Genomic DNA, 25,641 nt, shown 5'->3' with positions numbered 1-25,641 from the left:
CAAGCACCACTCCCTTCTGTTTAGAAAGTGTAAAAGACGACACTGAAACTTAATAGTTTATGAATGCCAGTGAAATGTTGTTGATGAATGCATTTAATTAGGACCATTCTTAGGAGTATGATTAATGAAAGTCAACATGTTCTGAAACGTTACACTGACTTTTTCGCTACTGATTTTATCTACTTAAACAGCGCTGCACAAGTTGCAGCAGCTTGGCCTCCTGTCAGGATGAATGTGACTGCAAACAGGTTCTATTACATGCATCGTTGTTTGTGACCCTTCACACATTTCTACAAACATGGTAATCAGCAACCTCATAATTGCGCACAAATGCTGTGTGGCCAAATCTCTAAAGAGTTATCTGTTTGAGTCATGGGCTGCTGAATTTTTGGGGGGGTGTTGAACTTTACCTGAGTTGGAATGCTCCTGTAGGTGTGTGTTTGTGTTTTTATGTGAGTGAGGAGGAGGAGGAGGAGGAGGTTGCCCCATGCCAGGGGGTAATGTGAGGGACAAGTAGAAACGATGGAATGTTAATTTGTGCTTTCTCAACCTCCTCTTCTTCTCAATCAGCTCTGTCACTTCTTCAGCTGACTCACAAACGCCTTGAGGGAATCTTCTAATCTGTCTTTCTTTCACTCACTCTTTATCTCTGTCTTTCTTCTCAATCTTCTAAATGTCATTCCTCACACCTGTGTCAAACGTCGTTATTCTGATAGCCACTCACTCAGCCAATCAGCCTTTGGCACTCATGTTAGAGAAAGAAATAGAAAAATTTAACATCAATTTTATTTCAGCCAAAATCTCAGCACAATCAGTAGGTGCTATTTTTTTTATTTTAGTACTTTTAAGAATGACTTAAATCCGAAAAAGTTGCAATTGTGCGATGTAAAGTTATTGCAAAATATTAAGCAACAAAAATTGCAATCGGGAGATACAAAGATGCAATTCTGAGAATTGAAGTTAAAATTACAAGATATAAAGTTGCAATTACCTTTGTTTTGTTTTTTACTCTGAGACAGAAACAAGCTTTTACATAAGAGCAATTTTATGTACGATTAGCACAGAAATGTATTGTGCTCACATTTTACGAATGAGGCCCAAATGCGCATTCTTTCATTTTGCTGTACTTCCTATATATTTATCAGTAAGAAATGTTTTTTTTTTTTTTTTTATGCCAATTTTATTTCAGCTAAAATCAAATGTACATCATGCTGCCATAGTGATTTTTACATTTGTGTACAGGACTTCCAAGAATGACTTATAGGCATCATAAATTATTTGTTATTTTACCTTTAGAACGTAAATAAAAATCATTGGACAAGAGGCATGTGGTGAAACACAGAATGCCCCTGTTCATCTGCCATGTTTAGGCTGTACCTGTCAGTCTTTCAGTTAGATAGATGTTCAAATGAAAGGCTTGTTGTCAGAGAGTTGAATTCAGGTTAAACATACCGTGAAGATTTACTGTATATATGCGGATACAGTCTAGTAAAACGCATTTATTTATTTTTTTGAAGCTCTCTGATCCTCTCCAAAGCAATGCTGTTGATCATCATCAGACATTATCAGGACTAAATAATGTAACAAGTCTTGTTACACAAATAGTATTTTTGGCTCAGTCTTGTGTGGGAAGTTGTCGGTTTCTGGGATTGCATACCCTGGAGACAGACTCAACCAAAGCAAAGACACGGGAGTGGGAAAAGTCTGAACGGTCAATGGTTTCACATCTATATCTACATCTGCAGGCATTTTCAAAATGTTTCCCTAAATATGGTTTAATTGCTTTATTTCTTTCAATTTGTAAAGCTGTAATATTATGTCAGCTCACAATGCTAACTTCTACCAGTATCTACACAGTAGTTTTAACATTTAAAGCTGAAGTAATTTCTGTGCCATCAGCAGCAACTAATTTTTTTAGATGCCAAATATTAGCCAATAAACTTTAGTTTATGTTACAGCAATGTAATATGCTATTGGTGGTCCGAGGCCGGTGGTACAGCATAAAGGCATAGTCGCTTTAGTAAAACTTTGGTGAGATTTCATGGCCAAAGTATATCTATTCATAAAGCACCGCTTGCTCAGTGGTCTCTTCCAAACTAAGCAGCTTTATATTGGTAAACCCAGCAAATTGTATGTTAAAGTTCAACAAACTTGATAATGTAGTAACTGTATCACTGAAAAAGTAAATAAATAAATGAAAAAAAAATAAAATGAACTTTAAAGGAAGTCACACTTTGAGGTATAAAGTTGCAATTGTCAAAAAGTCACAATTGCAAGATATAGCCACATTATGGGATATTAAGTCACAATCGCAGTAATGAGAAAAAAAAAGTTGCAATTGTGTGAATAAATTTACAGCTGCGAGATATTAGGTTAATATTCATTAGAAAAAACTAAAAGATTAACAAACAAGAATTCAATGTGTAATCCACATTCACTGAATTTCACCATACAAAGGTAAACGTGACTGTACCTCTGGTAAAAGGACATCTTTATTGTAGACAGCATTTCATTGGACGGAAATTTGGAAACACTCCTAAGTGCAAGTGACATCATTAGTATGAATAGATTTTAAATGCGTTTATTAAAGTCTTAATTAAAACGGAAGTAGCGGCAGGTCTTTTCTTCCATATTGTGACGTACATCAGAGTGTATATATTTAAAAAAAATGAAATACATTTTTAACTACATGGGTGAATTGTTCATGTAAAATTTTCATATCATTCTTTAATTTTCCCCTCTTTGTCTTTGTAGGGCGAAGTCTTGTCTACACAGAATTCATGTCCTTCAGGGACGTTCACCACCAGTGGGGAGTGCTGCAAACAATGCCAACCCGGGGAAGGGATGGTGATGCCCTGCGGAGCGACACAGACAGTGTGCGAACCGTGTCTTGACAGTGAGTATCCACAGAGATGTTGGCTGTGGCGTTGCTAAAATGAAGCAGCTGCCTTATTTAAAATGCCATTTCCTGTGCTGAACTCTCACTTGAGGAGAGGCCGAGGGCTTTTGAGCTGTGAACGGTAATTAGTAGTTAAAGGGGAAATGCTTTTAGGAAATGAGACTTGACAAAACATTGTCTGGAGAGCTCAGAGACCAATCTGAGTGTTTTCAGTGAGCTCTAAGTGAGATTAATTAAGGCACAATCCAGTGGTACATGCGTTTGCTGTACTGGCAGGGTCACGTACCAGAGTGCTTGTACCAAGGTTTGGGGGTTAGAGTTTTTTTTATTTACAGAGGCTGGTCCTGAGCCAAGTCTTAGGCCAGAGCCTGCCAGAATCCCACCATCTCCCACATGTCTGCTTGCATGACCCAGCTGAACAAGACAAGATAGGAGAAGAGAGATAAATGGAAATAGAGGACAAGTAGCAAGAAATGTGACCAAAAATAGTCATCCTTTAGTACGTACAGTATTTATGTAGAGTTTCATGCTCCCTTAAACAAAAAAATAAAAAATAAATATAAATAAATAAATATAAAAACATTAAATACAATAAATGATATGTGTGTATGTGTAATATTAAATGACACACTGTGGAAGTCAACACAACTTTCTTTAAAGATTATTAAAGCATAAAAACTCTAAGGTAAAACTTTTAATTTGACATTATTATAAAGTGCACTTTTTAAAATTGTACTTAAGTGTGTTAAACATAGTCATAATTTAATAGCTCTCTCATAGCTCACAGTCTTATGTTTCATTTATGTATGGATAACTACAATGTAGTTATAGGCCTAAAATTCAGCCCAAAAGTCAAATAACAGTTCAGAACTTTATTTTTTTTTTTTCATTTAAACATATTTCGCATAAATATATGTGAAATATTTTTACCTAAACAGAAATATATAGCATTTTGACACATTTTAAAGTTATGTCAAAAAGACGCAATATAAAAAGATGTATCTTGTTTGGCACATTGGTCATGCGGCTCTGTGGATGTTCTGCAATTCTTGGTGATTTTAAAGGAACCTTTTAGGGGAATGCAATCAGACCTTTGGACTGCTGTATGCTGTATGTTGAATGCTTCTTCTAAAATGCAAACACAAATGAAACACTTGTTGACATACATTAAGAGTATAGAGCTATAAAATTATGGATAGCATAACTCAGATCATATGGTCTGGTCTGAGATGAGGATGAGAACATTTTAAGAAATGACTGAGATACTCTTAGAGGAGAGACATGAGTGAGGCTACTGAGGTCTTTTTCTTGGGAGTAGGAGACTTCAGGAAAATCTCTATTTGCTGTGCATCTAACCTTACTGATGTCTAGGAGATATTAAAGAAATTCAATTTGTGATTTTTTTTTTCCATATCGAATAAATATCCGTTCAACATATTAATCACACAGACAGATAACTTAAACTGACCTACTCTTGAGTTCTGTGCATATTAGTTTTTTGTTAATATTTAGTAGCCTTGGGTAAAGGTCACAGAAAGGCATGTCCACCAAGACCTCCTGTCATTCACTACAACCTCAAACATTCTTCCTTCTGTAATTCCCATCTCTTCGTCAGGCCTTCCCTAAGGGCCTGTGCTGGGATCTGCGTTCCTCATCAATCAACTTAACCATAACATGCTGAAAACCCCAAACTTTTCCTTTCACAGCCTCATAAGTCACCAAATGCTGCTTGACAGCACTTCAGCAATAATGTGTTGAAACTGACTCATATTAATTCCTGACACATAAGCGCTTTGAAATGTCAAAGAACCAGGTGTGTATATTCACCAGTCAACTCCACAATTGACCTTATCAAAGGGGGGAAAATATTAAGTGTCCTGACAAGCCCAACACAGCAACATTGGCTCAACCAATGATGTGAATTTGGGATGTAACTTTCAGCACAATAGCACAATAACAGTATATACAGTGTTTATAGGTGAATGTGTACAGCGGATGACTCCACCCAGTTACCTACCGGTTAACATTACCGCCTGTAGCCCGCAGGGAGATTGTGGAGTTTACCTTCATCTGCCTAATGTTAACTTGCAGTTGTCACTACAGGCTCCCATCATTGGACTGTAGATGAATTCATGACTCTTTAGCTTCAGTATTTAGCAAACTTGTATTGATTATTCAGTGTCTAATGCTCTGAAACAGTGATTTTACAGAGTAAAAGGTAAACACTATCATAGTTTAGTTTAATAAGATAAGACTTTTAAGATTAAGTATATTTTGAGTTCACTTGTGAAAAAGAAGTTTACTTAATTGTGCTGAATGTACACTTAAGAGTACTTCAAATCTTAAAAGTATATTTAAAATTTTTTACTTGCAGATAATATAATATTTCTGAAATAAAGGGCCACTTAAGTGTACTTAGAGTACTACACTTTCATGAATTCTTAACACACTTAAGTGCACTTTTAAAAATGAATGTCATGTCAAATTAAATGTTTTACGTTACAGTATATTTTAAATCATTGTATTTTAATAATATTTTGTCATTCTTAAAATAAGTGCACTTATTTTGATGTGCTGACTAACATACTAAAGCATATGTAAAGTACTTGATTGTAAGCTTAACTGTAGTGTGTTATAAAATATTAGGTTAACAGTTCAAATAAATGAAATGTACTAAATTGCAACGTAATATTTAGAAATGTGTAAATATAAACACTCAACAATCTCAAATAATGTAACTAACTTCATTTAATGTAAATTTAAACTATAATACATTTTCATTTAATTGCAAATAACTTAAGTTGAGTTTGCAATTAAGTATATTCTCTTAAAGTATAGTATATAGCAAGTACTCTCTTTTTTAAGTATGTTAAAGTGTACTTCTACTTTACAAGGTTTTGGTAGTTTGGGTTATAGGTGTGCTGAAACTGCTCAGCTGAACTGAAAAAGCTAGCTTGGTGAAGGAGTAAATTTTAATGTTGTACATGGTTGGTAACTATATGAATTCTAATCTGAAAGGACATGTCAACTTTCATTGTTAATCCAATATATCAGCCAGGCTGATTAGTCAGATCGTATTTGGCCATTATTGGCATTGGTCGATAACTGTGCTCAATTTACATAGGTTTTTACTGCATCCAGTGTCAGTCTACCAAATGCCTTTTTCATGAGTGATGCGATTTTTCAAACGTTTATAATAAATTTGGAGTAAATATTGTGTACAAGTTAATTCAGAGGTTTTGCATGGTTTAACTGGTTTTATTCGAGTCAAAAATATTTAAAATTACGGAATCAATTTAAACACATCCGGTTATAACCAACAAAACTCATTTTATGGGTTAGATCAAGCAGCTCTTTAAGCTAATCATTTATATTTTGGCTTTATACTGTATTGGCCATTTGCCAATGCTTTTCAAATATCTGTATCGCATCAGCCATTAATAGCCCACATCAGCTGAACACTATATGTCTTCTGTCTCATATCTGTTGTTTTGAATCTGAAGACATGCGTATTATCAGCCGTACTTGTTACTTAGTTCTTTAGCAGTTCATACTAAAATAGCGAATTATGTACTGCAGGGTTGGTGCCCTTTTTTTGGAACTGATAAACAGAAGCTATTGACAGAACGTTACCTCAGCACTTTATAGTCCTAATGTTAATTGACACATAAACTCCATGACTTGTATGGTTGAGAACACCCCCACACATTGGCCGTTTGTCATAATGCATAGACATGCATTATTGATGGCTAACATTATGCTAATGGATCTCAAAGGGTAGAGATCAGGAGAAGAGTAGACTCAGAGGGAGAAAGGCTGAGTGGACAGGATTTCATCTGCAGTAAATGCACAGACTACCCTTCACAGTCTCCTAAATAAAGCCCCAATAACTGGCCCCCATAAGCCAACACATTACCCCGTTATCATTAGGGCCATTAGCAGCTCCAGCACACAGGGGAACCCATAAAGTGCAAGCTCTATTTGTCCAGTACAAAGACACAATGGCGTTTCATCCTCTCTGATGGGTAGATGTAAGGATAACTGTGGCATTAGTGTGTTATCTTTCTTTCTGCCACTGTCTGGTCACTGCTTTCATGAATATCCTGCCTCTGGCATTTACTGAAACACTTGATATGGTATGGGACACTGAGGCGATGTGCCCTAAAGAGGGGCTAGCCACAAGAGTTGTACTGTCTCACAAACACACACACACACATATACACGGACAAAATAACTTCCTGAATAATTTAGTGATAGCTAGACCTCTATCCACTAATATATCTGAATAGGATGGAGGATGGGAATACAATACCATAAGCATGCAGCATTAGATATTTGCTCTCCACTCTTTGCAATACTGACATCATAATTTCTTTCTAGATATCTATGAGAATACATGTGGTCAAAATATGACTCATGACTTACTTTTACCCTTTTCCCTAAAACTAAGAAAGTATTTTTAATATGGCCCATTTTCAGGAAGCTGTGTCATTCTATGAAATGGCACCATTTAGTTTTTCAGAAAGCAGATTTAGAAATCATATTTTTCCAGCTCGGCTCCAAACTGCTGTCCATAACTGCCATAGATATTGGAGGCCACTGATATTCAGATTAACAATCAACATGTATGTCCCCCCCCCGCCCTCAATTCTACAGTTGAGGCTGCATGCATCCACGCAAGGTACCAATATTATTACATTATTACTAGCCAAACCCTAAAGTTTACATTATTTAACCCTTTCAGAGTAGTTTTGAATTTATCAAATTTAATATTGGTTTCATAATTAATCACACATCATATTTTGGAAAAATATTTATCTTTCAGATCTTTTAACCTTGTAACATTCAAAAATGTTTTGCATTGTAATTGGGTTGAAGGTGAATGCAAAACTGGCTAATAACAACCGAGCCTATAAATAAAACTGATAAATGTGATTTTTATCCTATAATATCCCATGAGTTGAAATATTGACATTTACAAAGCTAATGTAAGTGATGTCAAGCACATCTTACCAGCAATCATACACTCATTCACATCCTTCTTTCCACTCTCTGAAAAAGAAGTCTCCAAACTCATCCTTTCCAATCATCCTGCTACTTGTCCACTTGATCCTATTCCATCTCATTTCTTTCTAGCCATTTCTCCTGCTGTTGTCCCTGCTCTCACTTACATCATTAACACATCCCTTCACACTGTTTCCCTCAGAATTTAAACATGCTTGTATAACCCTACTACTACCCACTCTTAACCCAGCTCTTTTAGAGATCTTCAGACCCTTCCCTTCCTCCTTTCATTGCAAAAACACTTGAACGAGTTGTGTTCAACCAAGTCTCTGCCTTTCTCACACAGAAAAACGTCCTGGACAGCAACTAGTCTGGCTTTAGAAGTGGACATTCAACCGAGACTGCCTTGCTTTCAGTGGTTGAAGCCCTAAGACTGGCAAGAGCGGATTCCAAATTTTCAATAATTATCTTGTTGGTTCTGTCCGCTGCTTTTGACATGGTTAACCACCAGATCCTCCTGTCAACCCTATTGGCAAAGGGCATCTCAGGAACCCTACTCCAATGGTTTGAGTCTCACCTCTCAGATAGTTGTCAGATAGATGTCCAAGTTGCAACATCTAGCCTCAGGGCTCAGTTGCTCAGGGGTGCCTCAGGGCTCAGTTCTTGGACCACATCTTTTCTCTTCTCTGTTTACATGACATCACTAAGTTCTGTCATTCAGAAACATGACTTTTCATATCACTGCTATGCTGATGATACTCAACTCTACATCTCATTCCATCCTGATCATCCAAAGATAGCTGCTCGTATCTCAGCTTGTCTAACAGACATTTCTTGCTGGATGAAGGACCATCACCTTCAACTCAACCTTGCCAATACAGAACTGCTTGTGGTTTCAACAAACCCATCATTTCATCACAATCTCACCATCCAGTTAGGCACATCAACCATAAATTCTTGAAGCATCTTGGAGATGTTGCCATGGTTCTTCTGGATTTAGTTTGTCTCAGTTTGTTCTGTTTCTTCATGTCATTCCAGACAGACTGGATGATGATGAGATCAGATCTCTGTGTGGAGCACTGGCTGTTGTCAGACTCCTTGTGCAAAAAAAAAAAATCGTTAAAACAATTAATGGCAAAACGGATGTTTGGAAATGTAAACTGATATTTCCTACTGACACACTACAGCAAAAGATAGAAATAACTGACTTAAAACCATTTCTTAGCTGGTGAAAATACTAATGTTCTACTAATTTTGGCCATCACTGTATATTTTTTTTACACTTGTGTATATAACAGGGTTGAAATGAACTGTTTTAGTATCATTAATATACTATGATCTTTTAATTGATTTGTTAATGTTTTGATTTACATTTTTTAATATATTTTCTATTTTAATTTTGTTATATTTTTAGTGATTTTGTTGTGTTTTTGTGATTTTTACTCATTTTTAACAGCTTTTACTGAGTTTTATTTTAGTTTTTGAATGAAAATAAGAAACATGAACTGGAAACTAACTGAAATAAAATGTTTAATTTTGGTAAAGTATTTTATTTAATTTCAGCTCATTTTTATTTTATTTCAGATATTGAAACAGTTTTATGGTTATGTAATGATAATAAAACAGTTTTATGGTTATGTAATGATAATAACTGAAATGCACAACTTCAAACTTTGTATGTTCAAAGATACTGTCCTCATAACCTTTACTCCTTTTGTCTTCAGGTGAGACATTCTCAGAGAACTTTAGCCACACGGAGCAGTGCCAGCCGTGTACACCATGTTCTGAATTCACACGCATGCTGACGCCCTGCACTGATGCCAACGACGCGGTGTGTGTCTGCGAATATGGGTCCTTCTTCAGCAAAGTGACGAGCCGCTGTGAGGCCTGCACGATGTGCCCTGTGGGCCAGGGTGTGCTGATGCGCTGTAATTATGAGCGTGACACGGTGTGCGAGGAGTGCGTGGATGACACGTATTCAGATCAGGAGACCTCTTTTGACCCCTGCATGCCCTGCACCGTCTGCGATCAGCCTGAGATGGAGTTGAAAAGCTGCACGCCTGTCAGTGACGCTGTCTGCCAAGGTAGGAGATTCGAGAATAAAAATCAAATAGAAGTTGTAAATAGATTGGTTATCATGACACAGTGGGACAAACAGATTTTTGTTACTCAACTTCTTGCTTGGTTTTAAAATCACTGGCCAAGAAACTGCCTCTGTTCTCTGGAGATGACAGTTGAAGGCAAGTTAATTATGACAATTAGATTTTTAAATAACCACTACAATAATAGTGAACTGGTTTTTATTTATTTGTTTATTTTGTGTGTGTGTGTGTTGCTGAGTGGTTGCTAAGGCATTTCTAGGTGGTCAGTAACTTTTTACCACCATTTTACATGCTGTATTGATGAAAATACATTAATATTAATGCATTATCATAAATGTTCTCCATGTCTGTAAAGAATTCACAACACCAGTGCTTCGAAAACTCTGTAGTATGTTCATTATTTGGTATTTCAGGAGCTTGTGTCACAACAAAAACATTTCACATGCTGTATGTATCTTGATACATCTTTATATGTTTAATACTTTTTCATAGTTGTAGTTTATAGTTGTATTTACTAACTGTTTACATTTACATTTACGCATTTAGCAGACACTTTTATCCAAAGAGACGTACAGTGCATTCAGGCTATACATTTTTTTTTTTTAGCAGTGTGTGTGTTCCCTGGGAATTGAACCCATGACCTTTTGCGCTGCTAACGCAATGCTCTACCACTATTTTTAAATGTTTTTGATAGAAGTCTCTTACAGTATGCTCACCAAGGCTGCATTTATTTTTTATGTACAGTAAAAACAGTAAACGTATCAAATACTATTACATTGTGAAGAAACTGTTTCTATTGTATTTATAAATTAAATGTTTTTCTTCCTGTGAATCAAAGCGAAATTTTCAACGTCATTACTCCTGTATTCAGTATCACATAATCCTTCAGAAATCATTCTAATATGCTGATTTGGTGCTCAAGAAAAATGTATTATTATTATTATTATTATTAATGTTAAAAACCAGGATAATCCACCATTCATTTTTTTTTTCTAAGAAATTACTAATATTATTCATCAAGGGTGCATTAAATTGATCAAAAGTGACAGTAAAGACACTTATAATATTGCAAAAGTTATCTATTTCAAATAATCAGTGTTATTTATAACTTTCTATTCATCAGTGAATACTGAAGAAAAAATTTAACAGTTATCACACCAATATTATGTATCACAATTCACATCTATTTTCAACATCAGCATGTGACACTGAAGACTGGAATAATGGCTGCTGAAAATTCAGCTTTTGCCATCACAGGAATAAATTACATTTTAAAATATATTAAAATAGAAAACAGTTCTTTTAAATCAGATAGTTGCAGCCTTGGTGTGCATAAGAAACTTCTTTCAAAAGCATAAAATAATGTGTAATTATTCCAAACTTTTAACCAGTAGTGTTCATATTTATATTTGTTAAAAGTTAAAATTAAGTAAGACAAAAATATAAATGATATATAAAAAATATAAAATGCAATTATTTATATAAAGGTTATGTCAAAAACAAACAGAAAACTATGGCGAAACAAAATATATATATATAAAAATAAAAATGTATGATAAGAGTTCAGCTGATGACTGCACGTGCTGGATAAATCAATGAATGAGATTTGCCAATGATCATTGTGTCATTCTCAGTTCACTGCTGTGTTTGTGTGTTGATGTGGTGTGTGGTTTGACAAACAGACAAGCAGTATGATTTAAAACTGTGAATGCCCAAAACACTTCAACTTTTTGTGTGCCCAGCTCACTGAACCCTCTGTATAATGTTAGATGCTCTTGGCATAGCCGGAAGCTTAATATTTGCAATCTGATTGCTGAGCTGAACTTAGCTGTGAATAAAATTAACAGTATCTTGAGCAAAGGATCACATTCAAAGAACTGCAGCCAACATTACAGGCTTTGTTCTGTGTCTGGCCGCAAACATGGTTTCAGAAGAGGATCAGAGAAAGAGGCTTTGTACACAGCCCAAGTTCTGCTATCAAAGGAAACCATACTAAGTGCAGCAGGGTCCATAAATGGATTTTCAGTGTACTTTCTTAATGTATTCTTATTATGGAATTACATAGACAACATATGATGTAATTTTAAGTATTCTGTGCAATGTGTGTGTGTGTGTGTGTGTGTGTGTGCGCGTTTTTGTGAAAAGTCAGGACATAGATTTGTATAATGACAAAGGTGTGACATAGGTATTACAAGGTGAAGGTGACTTTTCAGGACATTGACCCATGTCCCCACTTTTCAAAATGCTTATAAATCACACAGAGTGAGGTTTTTTTGGGGAAAGTTGAAATGCACAGTCTCCTGTAAGGGGTAGGTTTAGGTGTAGGGTTGGTGTAGGGCAATAGCACATACAGTAAGTACAGTATAAAAACCATTACGCCTTTGGGATGTCCCCACTTTTCACAAAAAACGAACATGTGTGTGTGTGTGTGTGTGTAGAGATAGACAGCATCTGTAAAATGAAAAAATGGCAAATCTTATCACTTACAAAATCATCCTCCAAGCTTTATTACTTAAAACCTACAGGGCAAGCTTAACTAAAATAGCATTTAACTTTATTTAGCAACTCAATTTAGCAAAAAGCTAAACTTGACAAAAACTCACCACCGCTTCAGTTCAGTTATTTCTAATTTCTTTGAATACATATGTTTCTGAATTATTTTTGACACTTAGCAAAGATTATTATTGCCATTGTCAATAGCTAATCAGCAAATATTAAACAGTGATAATCTGGTTTGGATCAGTTTGTAAATGACTGCCGAGACATGCGTGTGTGTAAGTGATATTTATCTGTTAATGATCAACGTAAGATTTTCTCTGACCCCGTCTGACCTTTTGCTGGGGTCTTAACATGAAGGTGAGAGGTCATAGGCCATGGGTGGCTACCGATTTCAGTTCGTCCTAGGTTCTATAAACATGGAAATCTCCAGAAGAAAGTAAATAAAATGTGGTGTTGTCTGCAACAAGGAAGTGAGGTCTCTGTTTCAGATAAGGAATGTTCTTATGTATCAGGAATTTACCAGATTACAGATGATGATGCAAATGATCTATGGGTGTTTTCACACTTGAGTCCTTTTTTAAAAGAACCAAACTTAGATCCCTCGAAGTGGACCAAGCAGTGAATCAAGTGAACCAAGAAAAAGGAACCAGATATCTTTCCCTGAAAGAGGACTCAGATCCGTTTTAAGTCCAGTTAAGTACTAACTGGGTTTCAGGCCTCTTTTGATCCACTTATTGTTGCTCTTTGAAACAAGTCCACTTCAGTGCTGTGTGATGTGGGTACAGCAATTCAATGCAAGATGGCTGACTCAAACCCACCACATTTTGGCCCAATTCACTTTCAGTGTAAAACCCCTTACTGCCACCAAAATGTTTACATCAGAAAAGGTACTGGCAGCTTTCTGCCAGAACATTTTCCGTTCAGTTTATGGACAAGTTAAGGTTTACTTGAACCCTAAAACACAACACAATGTAATGCAGAGCACAAAGTTCTTTTTATAAGGGTCTGAGATCATTTGGAGTGTTCACATTTGATCCAAAAAAATCCAGCAAACTGCACTCAGACCCCTGAAAAGTGTGAAAAAACCTAGATCGGATTCAGCTTTGAGACATTATTTGTCTTTTTCTGCTCTAATGGGAGATTAGTCATGTGTGGGAACAGGCAGCATGAAAATGGCGTGTAATTTCATTAAAAAGCATGAAGTTGTGTTGGTGTGTGGTGTGTGTCAAAGAGCCCCATCAATCTCAACATCCCCGGGTGAATCTGTCACATTTCATGTCACAGGTCACATTTCACCCCCAATCAAAAAGAAAAATATATTTTGGCAAAGAAAGCAGAGCCTTTCCAAAGAAACCAAAGCCTTGTTACTGTTTTTATAACATCAGGATGTTGTACTTTTATTTGAATTTTTTAATTTTTTTGATGACTCATTACTGTTATACAATTCTTAGCATCAGTACAAATGCAACACCACAAATGATATCATGATGAATAATATAACATACATAGTAAATATGATTTTTTAACATTATAGTAATGACAGTTTTTTTGTTCATTATCGTAATGACATTGTAAAAATAATGTTAGAACTTTAGAATTCAAATCAAAGGTAAAGAAAAAACGAATAAACTGATGCAAGAGAATAAAAATTAATTCACATAAAAATAATAATTTGAACTTTTAACATTATACTTTTAAAACAAGAAGATAATCAAAGATTATCAAACCAAAACAGAGTACAAATGAATCGAACAAGCAACATAAAAAAATATGATAGATTATGGTTTGCCTGCTGTAATGTTTCTTTCTCGTCAGTGATTTCACTTGCCATCATCTCACTTAAAATTACTCTGTAAAAACACAAATAATTTAATAACACTGTTATAGGTGATTCTCATTTGATTCTCATTACTGTAATGCAATTCTTTTGAATAAGTATAAAGGCAATACCACAAATACAATATAATGTATAATGTACATACATTTTGTCAATTTTTGCATTGTGGAAATAGACTTAATTGTCTTGAAAAAATGTTACAGTTTTAGAATTGAAATCTAGGGGAAAAAAAAAAACTTGACTAAACTAAAGCAAGACATTACAAATATTTTTAAAAATGAATAATTTAAATACATTTTGTATACTTTTTTGATAGAATTATGAGATGTTATGACCTCAAGACTTAAAACTTTAAAAATGAATCTTCATAGTTACATTTTCTTGTGATTCATTATTTGTAAGTGGCCATGAGACAGTGGAGGGCTTTTTTCAACAGTGAATGTGTGGAAGCACATAAAAGAGCTTTATTGGTCAATATCCCTCCCATCCAAACCTAAAGATTTATCATCACCCATATTGACTCTTTAACTTTGACCTCTCTTTCTGCCGAGTACAATGTATGCCTTGAAACCGAGACGTCTGTCTGTACTGGACAGAAATAATCAATCTCTCCCTCTGTTTGCCCCACCCTCCCTATCCTACGACAATGAAGTGTGTCCATTCATGACAACTGCTTATCCCCCAGCTGTCTGCACTTGTCTGGCATGTGCCCTATGACATTAGTGGATGGAGGGATGAACTGTTTTCTGGGGTAACGTAACGCTTTGCCCTGATGTGAGGGTTCGGGGTGATGATCCGGCGTGTGCCTGAGCTTGTGTCACCCCATATGAAGCTAGTTTTCTGCCTAATGAATTTCTGAAATTTTTAGCCAGTGGTTTTGTCCTGCTCTCCCTCTGGGATATAGCTGTGATTGTGGCTGGATTTACATCACTGAAATTCCTAGATGCCCAGTGTGGAATTTAAGCGTCTTACGAAGATTTTTTTGAGCCAAAGTTTCCAAGAGAATCCTTTCAGTTGAGAACAATTTACATCTATTCTTTTATCTAACAATCTCCCCTTTACAACCCCAGTGTCAAGGTTCACCCACTAAATTGTGCGGATGAAATCACTGACATTCAAGCATGGAAGTTCATTGGCTGGTGAAGTTAATGAGCATTGATGGTTATAGACTGTGTTAACCAGGATTGGAGGTGCAGGACAGGCTCAGATCTTTTATGGCACAATTATGTTATACTTTTAAGCAAGAAGATAATAAAAGATTCTAAAACCAAAACTGACTACAAATTTATTTAACAAACATCATGAATAAAAATGCCTGACAAATCAATCATTACATGCTACTGATTATTCAGGGGTTGCCCGCTGTAATGCTGTCTTCTTATTTACGGTAATTTTGGTATTAACTAACAATTAACTACAAATTTTGCCTCATTAAGCTAATAATTTGCTGCTTATTAATAGTTAGCAAGGTAGTTGTTAAATTTAGGTATGGGATAGGATTAAGGGCTCTAAAACATGGCCATGCTTTATAAGTACTAATAAACAAACAATTGATATGCTATTAATATGCATGTTAAAAGCAACTAGTTAATAATGGGAATTGGTACTTAAACTGAAGTATTACTGTAAGTTCTTTTACCATTATGTAATACTAATTTAATGTTTTGACCTTTAAAACACTAATAATTTAATAGCACTGTCATTTTTAGCAAGTTGCAAAAAAAAAAAAAAATCAATTTCTCATGCACATTATAATGTTTGATTTCAGCTTTGTGTTTTTTATTTACAGAAAATATTATGGATTTTTATGTCAGCCATTTATTGGTCATAACATAACATTTTAAAATATTATAGCATTCAAATAATTATTGTCTTTTAAAAAAACAGGCAACATTTTTGGTTACACTTTATGTTATGGTGACCTTGTTACACGTGTTACTTGTACTTACTATTATAAGAACAATAAATTATGCATAATTACATGCAAGTAACCCTAAACTAAACCTCAATCCTAATCCTGTAAGACCACGTAGTTAATTAATATTACTCAGTACTTAAATGTATAATTTTACTTTACAAGAACACCTTAAAATGAAGTGTAACCCTTTATTTTAAAGTGACTTTGATACAGTACAATTAATTACACAAAAAAGTACTAAATAAAATTAATTAACTACATGTAGTTACTATAGAGGTAAGATTAGAGTTAGTGCTTCATTTATGGCTAGTTACTTTTAAATATGCATAATTTACAGTTGTTACTATAGTAACGTGTGTAAGTATGTCATCTTAATATAACGTGTTACCTTGTTAACATTCAGGCACAATAAAGATTTTGCAATATTGAAAGGCCGGGATGCAAATAACAAATAAAAAGATAAGATGATGTTTTTTCCCCAAGAAAGATTAACTAATATATTTGCATATTGAAGCCTAAATACCACAATTTTCAGAAATTGCAAGTAAATTTCACAAACAATTACAAAAAAATGGTAAGTAACACATTGAATTAAATGTGATATTTTGAAGAAGTTTTGAATATTTATTCATTTTTCTTGGAAAAGCCAGGTACTCCAATAATATTTTATTTACAAAGAAAAATCAAGTTTTACAGTGTAATCTGTTTTAGAAAAGGAAATATTCTTGTCCTTATAACTAACAGGAAGCCCTAAAGATCACGGGCAGCACTGAACAGCATTTATGCATTAGCACTTAATTAAATCAGGTAGTAGGAAGTACTGATTGAAGATCAGATTTCCCTGCCTGCCAGTGAGTTCTGACGTACCCTAGACTAGGTTAACTTGATGTTTAGAGGGGCTCAGTTTGATTCTGTTGACACAATACAGATCATACAGATTTGCTGGCTCACTATTGTAACAAGACTTGATAAAGAAAAAAGGATTTGAACGAGAAAGGAAAGAGCCGTAGCAAAAGATCTGAAAGTAAGAAAAAAAAACAAAAGAGAACTGAAAAAAGAAATGCAAAAGAAAAGACAGATGTGTATCAGGAGACAGATTTAGTGGCAAAAGGGAGAAAGCATATGTACAGAAGCGTTTGTGGTCAATAACAGAGATGGAGTTTCTCCGCTGTGATCTCAGGTTACTCACACTGACCTTTTGTGAGCAGTATCACATTTTGCCGCAGAGAGCATGCATGCATGTGAACAACACACTACATATTCTGCCCTCTTCTCCAGCATGACAAGGCATGTCACTGTGTATATTCCCAATAAACATAATGACACAGTCAGATCTTGCTTACAGGAAATACTTTCTCCCGACTTTCTCATTTTAGACTATATTATGAGGAAGCTAGTCACCTTCGCTCTGATGAATCAAACAGTCGTGATTGTGAAAAATAATAACCTGTCTGTGTGTGGGTTTTTTACTTTCACAGGCATACATGATTATAGTAATGTACGCATACCGTCCATTATGCAATTAAAATGTGTTAGAAAGGAGACTGTGGTTGTCCAAGCCTGTCCGCTTCTGTTGCACATACTGTGTTATGCTGTACAGCATGATGATTATGAATGCAGCTTCAATGTAAATAAACAACATTATTAGTGCCATTATTCCAAATATGTGTCTATGTGTCACTGTGTCTATGTTGGAAATGACCAAACACCGTAAATGCCCACTTATAACAACTTAACTTAAACAATAACTATGAACCTGAAGTTATAGTCAGTGCCAATAGCCTCGTGGGAAGCGCGCCAACACACAGTGCTGTTGCACTTTGGGTGTCCCGAGTTTGAGTCCCAGCTCATGGACATTTCCTGATCACCCTCCTACTTTCCTGTCTACATATTATCCTATTGCAGACAAAAATCACTCATGGAGTCCACAGCACAACTATAGCAATAATTATAAAACAGTAACAATAAAAACACTGAAAGGAAATCAGAATCCACACTTTAAAATGATTGTTATTTTAACAATAAAAGACTGTAAAAATGCCATGACAAAAAGCAGTTAATTGCTTGACAATGAATTCCCTTTCTATATACGCTGAAAAACTGGGACGTTTAATGTAATTTTACAGTACAATTGTCACACTTTGCTTACGTGAGGAACGAGGAAACGAGGAGATAACACAAAAGGGTAGTCTTTAATAATCCAAACAGGGAAACACAGAGCACAAGATTTGATGGAACAGGAACAAAACCAAATATGGGCATTAGAGAACACGAGGGAAAACTTGAAGCAGGAAGAGTTAGACAGGACCCAGGCCACAGCCATAATGGCAACCCACGGTGGAGCCGATGGAGGGAGTAGCCATGAAGGAGGAAGAGCTGACGACTCCAGGGGGCCAACCAACTGTGGCGGAGCAGGTGGCGGAGGAGCCCAAAGTGGAGATGGAGAACCGATGAGCCAGGGCGACAGGGAGGATCCAGAGGGCCGAGGTGGAACTAATGGCTCTGGCGACCGACGCGGAGGCGTGGATCCGAAAGGCCGTGACAGAGGACTAAGGTGGAGCCGAGGGGATGGTGGAGCCTGACGGAGCTGGAGGGATGAGGCGCAGCTGGAGGAGTGGAGTCCCGAGGTGCAGGATGGTCGACACCAGACCAAGGCAGAGCCGGAGGGACGAGGGAGCCCGGCGGAGCCAGTGGACTGGTGGGCCACGGCGGAGAGGAGGGAGCTAGGAGCTATGGTGGAGCCGACGGGTCGATGGGCCGAGGCGGAGGCAAGGGATTCTCCAGTCCCAGTGACAATGGAGGATGGCAGACACGCACAGGAGCCCTCTCTGGACTAAATTTACTAAAGTTACTAATGTTAGGACCATTCTCTCTCAAGTTATGAAAAACGGAAGATAACTGGGGTATTATGTGTTGTAAAGTGAAATGAAACTCCTGTTAAGTGCGTAGGAGGGAATGCAAGGAAAGAAACTGAACATTTTTAACCACATATCCCAGAAGATGAAAGCAGCTGGAATATCTCAGAATGCTGAACAGCTCAGAATTAGCATTAAACCCATAAAGATGTAATACAAATTAGTAATTAGCAGAATTACTTATTAACAACAGTCCTATTTTGTAGAACCAGCGTGGCTCAAACAACAGAGATGTAACTGTATTTCTACATTTTCAGGAAACACTTATGACTAACTAGTTAATTTCTCCAACAATACATCATACTACTATGGTAAGCAGTCTTTGTATAGAAAATGCACCCCAGGTCGATTTATGGACCGTATACGATCATGAAAGCCGGGTCTTGTTGAGATGATAGCCTGTCACATTGACAGGTAATCAGCCAATCACAGTGACACTGCCCTCTCTCATGTCATGTGACACTTCATATTGCACTTCCCTTCAACTTTCACACCACTGATCATCTATCTGTACGCAAGAACAATATGCAAAAGAACAATATGATACATAGAAACATCAAAAGAACAATAAAGACTGAGAAGGAAAAAGAAGCAGGAAGCAGAGCATTAGGAAGGAAAAGACAGAACTGTGTAGATGAGTGAGTTCTGTCTTTATGAAGCGGAGGATAGCCGCCCGACTAAAGGTCAACAATGCATGAGAGAGATGTGATGGAGAGATAATGGAAAAGAAAGAATGCAATACGGAGAGGCAAAGGAGTTACAGAGACATGGGGGTTTGGGTCGGGGATTGTTTCTTAACAAAGAACATCTCTGTCCATGATGGTGTCTGGTGTCCCTTGTCCAATGATTCACTGTGTGTGTGTGTGTGTGTGTGTGAGTGAGTGTGTGCTTATGGACTGGCATATCATTCAGAAACTGCACAAGGAAAAGGGAGAGGATGTGAATTGAAAAATCGAATTTCAGAGCAGTATACCTGCAAACACAATTCAAATCTCATAAGACTCTTAAATATTGTTTTTAAGATAATTACTAGTGGTGTCTGTTAAGGTCAGTGATTTGAACAAGCTCATACAAATCCCATATTCTTACACTGAAAAAGGTAACTGAAACTAGAGACCAATATATTTATAGAGACTGTAATAATCACATTCATTTTTAACGGTAACTCATAAACTGTTAAATACAGACCTACTGTGAGCTGCTACTGTAACTAATGGGATTCGCTTTTGCTAAAGCCATCAGTCTGTATTATCGTTAATGGTATTTTTTAAATCATCATGTTTAACAGTGCAGATCTTGGTGAGAAACTACATTACCCATGATTCAATACATTTGTCTTTCTATAGACTGAATAAGTCTGCTTCATATAGAGAGATTTACTGTGATAATATAGATTGCTCTTTCCGTTCGCTTTTTTTTTTTTTTTTACAGCATAACCCATCAATGTCATTATCTTAATTTTTAAAGCAAACTTTTTGCCTGATTAGATTTTCTGATTAGATGTTGGGCTGTTGCGCTTTTCATCCAGTGTGCATCATATTTGAAGTAAGTGGTTTACCATCAGGTTTGTGTTTCCTGAACTAAAGGAAGTTGAGTCACTATATAAATTATCATTAGACATTTTGCTTCATTACAGTTAATCAGATAAGTGACAAGATCTTTCCAAATTTAGCCTAACATAACATACACTTCTGTGCCAGTAATACACAGTGCAATCACAGTAAAATTGGACCACATTTGCCACATAACTTGTGGTTATGTGAATTATCACTACCTCTAATCAGCACAGGCCCGATTCCAGAATTAAATCACTACGGGTGCTTGTGAAATTAGTGAGGGTGCTCTAGCCCTAATAATATATTTTGACATATATTTTTGTCCTGCCTATCGCTGTGGTTATCGCTATGTCAATCATTGCAATATCAAAAGTGAGTCCCACATTTATATACTGTACAGATTAATCAGCAGTGTGTGGCCATTGGTTCTCTTAGCAGCATGAAAAATAAAACTTTTAATTTATTCAAATTCTGCATGGCTAATATAGCCTAGATCGCTTCCTTTATAACCACTAAAATCTGTCACTCAGTTCATAGTGGTCTCACACAGTTCCCTTATATAAGCTCTCTACACTACACAATGAATATCTTATGTGTATACACTTTGTTATAATGAAAGGAGTGCTCAAAATTCCACATTGAACAATAAACTTCAATGGCTACATTGCTCAATGATGCAAAAAAGCATTGTAAAAAGAAACCTTTGATGCTCTCCAGAGTGCAAACACAAATATGCAGTGGAGCATTTGCCAGATCTGTTTCATCAACGTGCTAATATTACAGCTTCAGCTGATGCTTCTCTTTCGTTTGAGGGTGCTCACATGCCTTTTTTACTAGTTGCCATATCGACAGTATAGAAAAAAATTGTGCTAAAATTAAAAAAAATATTAAATTATTAAATTAAGACAAATTTGCTATTTTTCTAATCTCAGATGTGTTATTTACCAGTTTAGATAGTTTTATAATGCCTAGCTAACTAACAGAAGACACTAGTTGGGTTTAAATCACAGTTGCAGATGTTGCAATGTAATTTATGTTAGCAATCTAATTCACATATATGACTTTTATGAATTCTGTTGAGAAACCTTGAGAAAAAGTTAAATAAAGACAGAGATAACTTGCCATTGGCAAGATGTTATTAAACATATTTTATAACCATCTTTATGTTGTTTCTACGTTAATTTGGTGAGTCTATGTTACATTATGATAATATAATTAATATGCAGTTAATTGTGATTAATTACAGAAAATGTGTGATTAATCAGGTGACAGCACTAATATATATATACAGTATATACACACGCACACACACACACACACACACACACACACACATATATATATATATATATATATATATATATATATATGCATATTTTGCAATGTAAAATATATTGTTTCTACACTGAAAAAATTTTCCCTTACTAGTAAATTGTAAATTTCACAAACAAAGAAACAGCAAGTAACACTGAATTACATGTTTTGTTTAAAATGAAATGATATACACACACACACACACTCACAGTACAACCAACACCTTTATCAATAGTTTTATACTTCTCCATTCACTGTAAAAGTGATAAGTTGACTTAACATAAAAAAATTGAGGAAACCCGTTGCCTTAAAATTATATATATATATATATATATATATATATATATATATATATTTTTTAAGTTAAGTGAACTTGACAATTCACTTAACTTATTTTTTTAATTAGCATTTACTTAAATTTTTTTAAGGCAGCAGGTTTCCTCAATTTTTTTAAGTTAAGTCAACTTATCACTTTTTACAGTGTTGTTTTAAAACCAAACATGTCATTCACAAAGCTTTATGGGATTTTAGTTCTTTGAAACCGTTAAGTTCACAATCTTTGACTTTTTTTCTGAATTTCAAATTTTTTATAATTGTTATTATTTTTTAATGCAATGTAATGTAATGTAATGTATGTATGTATGTATTGCTTCAAATCAAAGTTTGTAATATTGTGATTCACCTCATAGCTGGTTGGTTTGGTTCTTGGATTACAACTCTTTAACAAATACCATATAAAGATTAATATGAAAAAAAAAATGAATGGAAAAAATACTTCTGCAATCAAGGTACACAGCAATGTGCTAAAACCATCTTTGACAGCCTCCTAGAACAACCTATAAACACCAATGCCTAAACAACCACCCTGAACCCTGCAACTGCATACGGTCTCAAGACATTAAAACTTTTTAAATATTAACATTAAGTTAAATATCATCCTAGCAACACCTTGCAGCCATCAACAACACTGTGGTTGTGACTTTTGCATGGGTAACAACACCCATATTCATTCACATTCATTAAGCACAATTTCTTTGTAAATCGATTCTAAAAAATAGTACATAAATTTTCACATTAATGCAACAATACTGAATCAGAAATTTCCTCTGCTTTTGTTTCATGAATGAGGTAAATTATTAAGCATGCCACAAAACTAGCTCACATACCCAAAATTCCCTCCAAAATGTTTCATGCTGCAGTACTTTGATCAATAAATCCATACTCAACATTCCCCGAAGCATAGCCCTTCCCCAAAACCAAACCCCAATGACCCCCCATCCCCCTACAGCCAGAATATCTGATGATCTTCAATGTGTCTGTCCATCTGTCTATGGTATAACTTACACCACCCATTCACACACACACACAAACACACTCAGTAGCCCGGGGTGATGCCTGTCCTACTTGGGCTGAGCTTCTACCTCTCCAATCTAATCACAGTCTCCTGCACTAGCTGAGTGTCCATTAGGTTTGACTCAGGACAAAGCCTGTTTATTACGGCCCCCAATTGAATCAAAGATAATCAAATCAAAAGAATCATTTTTTTAGCTTGCCGGCGAGCAGAGTTCACAGGGCCAAGACAAAGCAGTCTCAGTACTAAAGTGCTTTTACTCAATTTTACAATGTTCACTGGGCTGTTTTTGTGTCTTTTATTTTGGGATTGTATTAGAAACTAATGACTAGACCTAGATGGAATCTGGTTACGTTTTCCACACTCTTTTAGTAGATAACTGAAAATCAAATTATTCAGTAATCAAACACATAGGCAATGTGAGAACTTTGTGGAACATTTTTCAATTCTGTGGAAATTAGCTTTTTTGTAGATACAGATTCCATGTCAAGGTCTGCTATGTTGCAACTAACTTGATAGTTGCCCAAAAAATCTGTCATCATTTATTCACCTTCATGTCATTTTTTTTTTTCTGTGTTGTTCTGTGGAATTTTGAAGAATGTTTCAACTGTTTGCGTCCATGCAATGAAAGTCAATGGAGTCCAAACATTTTTCACAATATTTTTTTTTGTGCACATGTTTGGAACAATATGAAGATGAATAAATAAAGAAGTTAAACACAACTGACCTTATTCAAGCAGAAAGAATTTGTGTGCAAACTGTTCATTTTTATTTTTTTGAACTTCAACTATCAACTCAATACCACAATTTACATAAACGTGGTTTTATGAATGATTTGCACAACAAATATTATTGCAGCAGTTGCAATAAGAATATCCGTGTAAATCATTTCTATAACTAGTTTTACTTAAATTGAATAAAAAACAAACAAACAAAAAAAAACAAAGTCTTCTTCTTGTGTTTCATGAATGGCTGTACCTCCTTTCATGTACTGTAATAACTGCATGATTTATGCGTTTTTAACTTGCTTTAGAAATCTCTCATGCCAATTCCTTATTTTTAGCAACTAACAGATTTTGTATTTTTCTTTGTCTTTGTCCCTTTCCTCCAACAGATGTAGATCCTCCTAACAGCTCAACCTTTCCTTCTCCTCTTCCATATGCTACACCTTCTCCTCCTTCTTTTTCGTCTCCCTCTTATTCTTCTTCTCGTGCTCCATCAGATGTCTTGTATACAGTCAAGTCTCCTCCTGACAGTCCTACGGAGAGCGTGACCACGGCTGACCCTGGGCTGAAGAGACTCCATGGGCTGAGTGACAACCTCATTCCCATCTACACCTCTATACTGGCCGCAGTGCTGTTGGGCCTGGTGGCCTTCATCATCTTTAAACGGTGAGGAGGATCAGATTCATTCTCTCCCTGAGCTGTTTACATCTCCACTCACAAAGCATTGTACAGCTATGTAGGCTTTAGTTCAGCTATATTTATAAACTAAAGAGGCAAAAAAACGCTTCTAGGCTGTTCTTCCATCTGATCCATCACGAGCACATTGTTTATTATGTGGAGTACAACAGAGACACTGATCTCAGATCAGATTAAAAACATAACTTTCATTTCTGATATAATGTAATAAATTCACAGCCTTAAGCAAATCTGGCAATATAATAATCAAGACCGCATATGCAAATATGCAAAATAACAACTGAATGTTTTTACTGACTGATAACAATGTAGATAAAAATTCAAATAAGGCATATGGATTTCTGAGCACACACAGATGGAGGTTGTGGGGCAAAGGGCTCATAAAATATTAAAATCACTGCTGGAGGGTGAAACTTTGACCTGCTTTTGTTCCTTTAGGGTGTGAATGTCCTGGTGCTTTCAAATCATTGCTTATTTGAGTGGTCCAACATTATTCTGGCTAAACCAATAGGGTGTGTTTGGGTGGGACAAGCTTGTCTGAACAATGGCGGGAGGAGGAAGAGTTGTGCAGAAATGTCACAATTTTAGGTTAGAAATAAATACTGATTTTCTAATAAAATATTCTGATGCTTCCTTTAATATCTTTCAGGTGGAACAGTTGTAAGCAGAACAAGCAAGGAGCCAATAACAGAGCGTGCAGTGCAAATCCCAGTCAGACCCCTTCTCCTGAGGGAGAGAAACTCCACAGTGACAGTGGCATCTCAGTGGACAGCCAGAGCTTACAGGAAGGCCAGGGGCCTCTACATACAGGTACAATCCCTTAAA

The 25,641-nt window shown here is 35.9% G+C and overlaps 1 protein-coding gene across 2 annotated transcripts in view; it reads left to right on the top strand.

The window, feature by feature from the left end:
• ngfrb (nerve growth factor receptor b) overlaps positions 1-25,641 on the top strand; it is a 33,771-nt gene that overhangs the window by 3,126 nt on the left and 5,004 nt on the right. Inside the window, exons 2-5 of one of the 2 annotated variants that reach the window (XM_058794372.1) lie at positions 2,755-2,896; positions 9,628-9,987; positions 24,618-24,786; positions 25,466-25,626. In XM_058794372.1, coding sequence (XP_058650355.1) covers positions 2,755-2,896; positions 9,628-9,987; positions 24,618-24,786; positions 25,466-25,626 — 832 coding nt within the window. Of the gene's footprint in view, positions 1-2,754; positions 2,897-9,627; positions 9,988-24,509; positions 24,787-25,465; positions 25,627-25,641 lie in introns of both variants that reach the window. The other variant, XM_058794371.1, reaches the window with a different exon arrangement.

Source organism: Onychostoma macrolepis, chromosome 12 (genome assembly GCF_012432095.1).
Source record: "Onychostoma macrolepis isolate SWU-2019 chromosome 12, ASM1243209v1, whole genome shotgun sequence".
Lineage (NCBI taxonomy): Eukaryota > Metazoa > Chordata > Actinopteri > Cypriniformes > Cyprinidae > Onychostoma > Onychostoma macrolepis.
The sequence above is the reverse complement of the archived record's forward strand: the minus strand, read 5'-3'. Positions and strand labels throughout refer to the sequence as shown.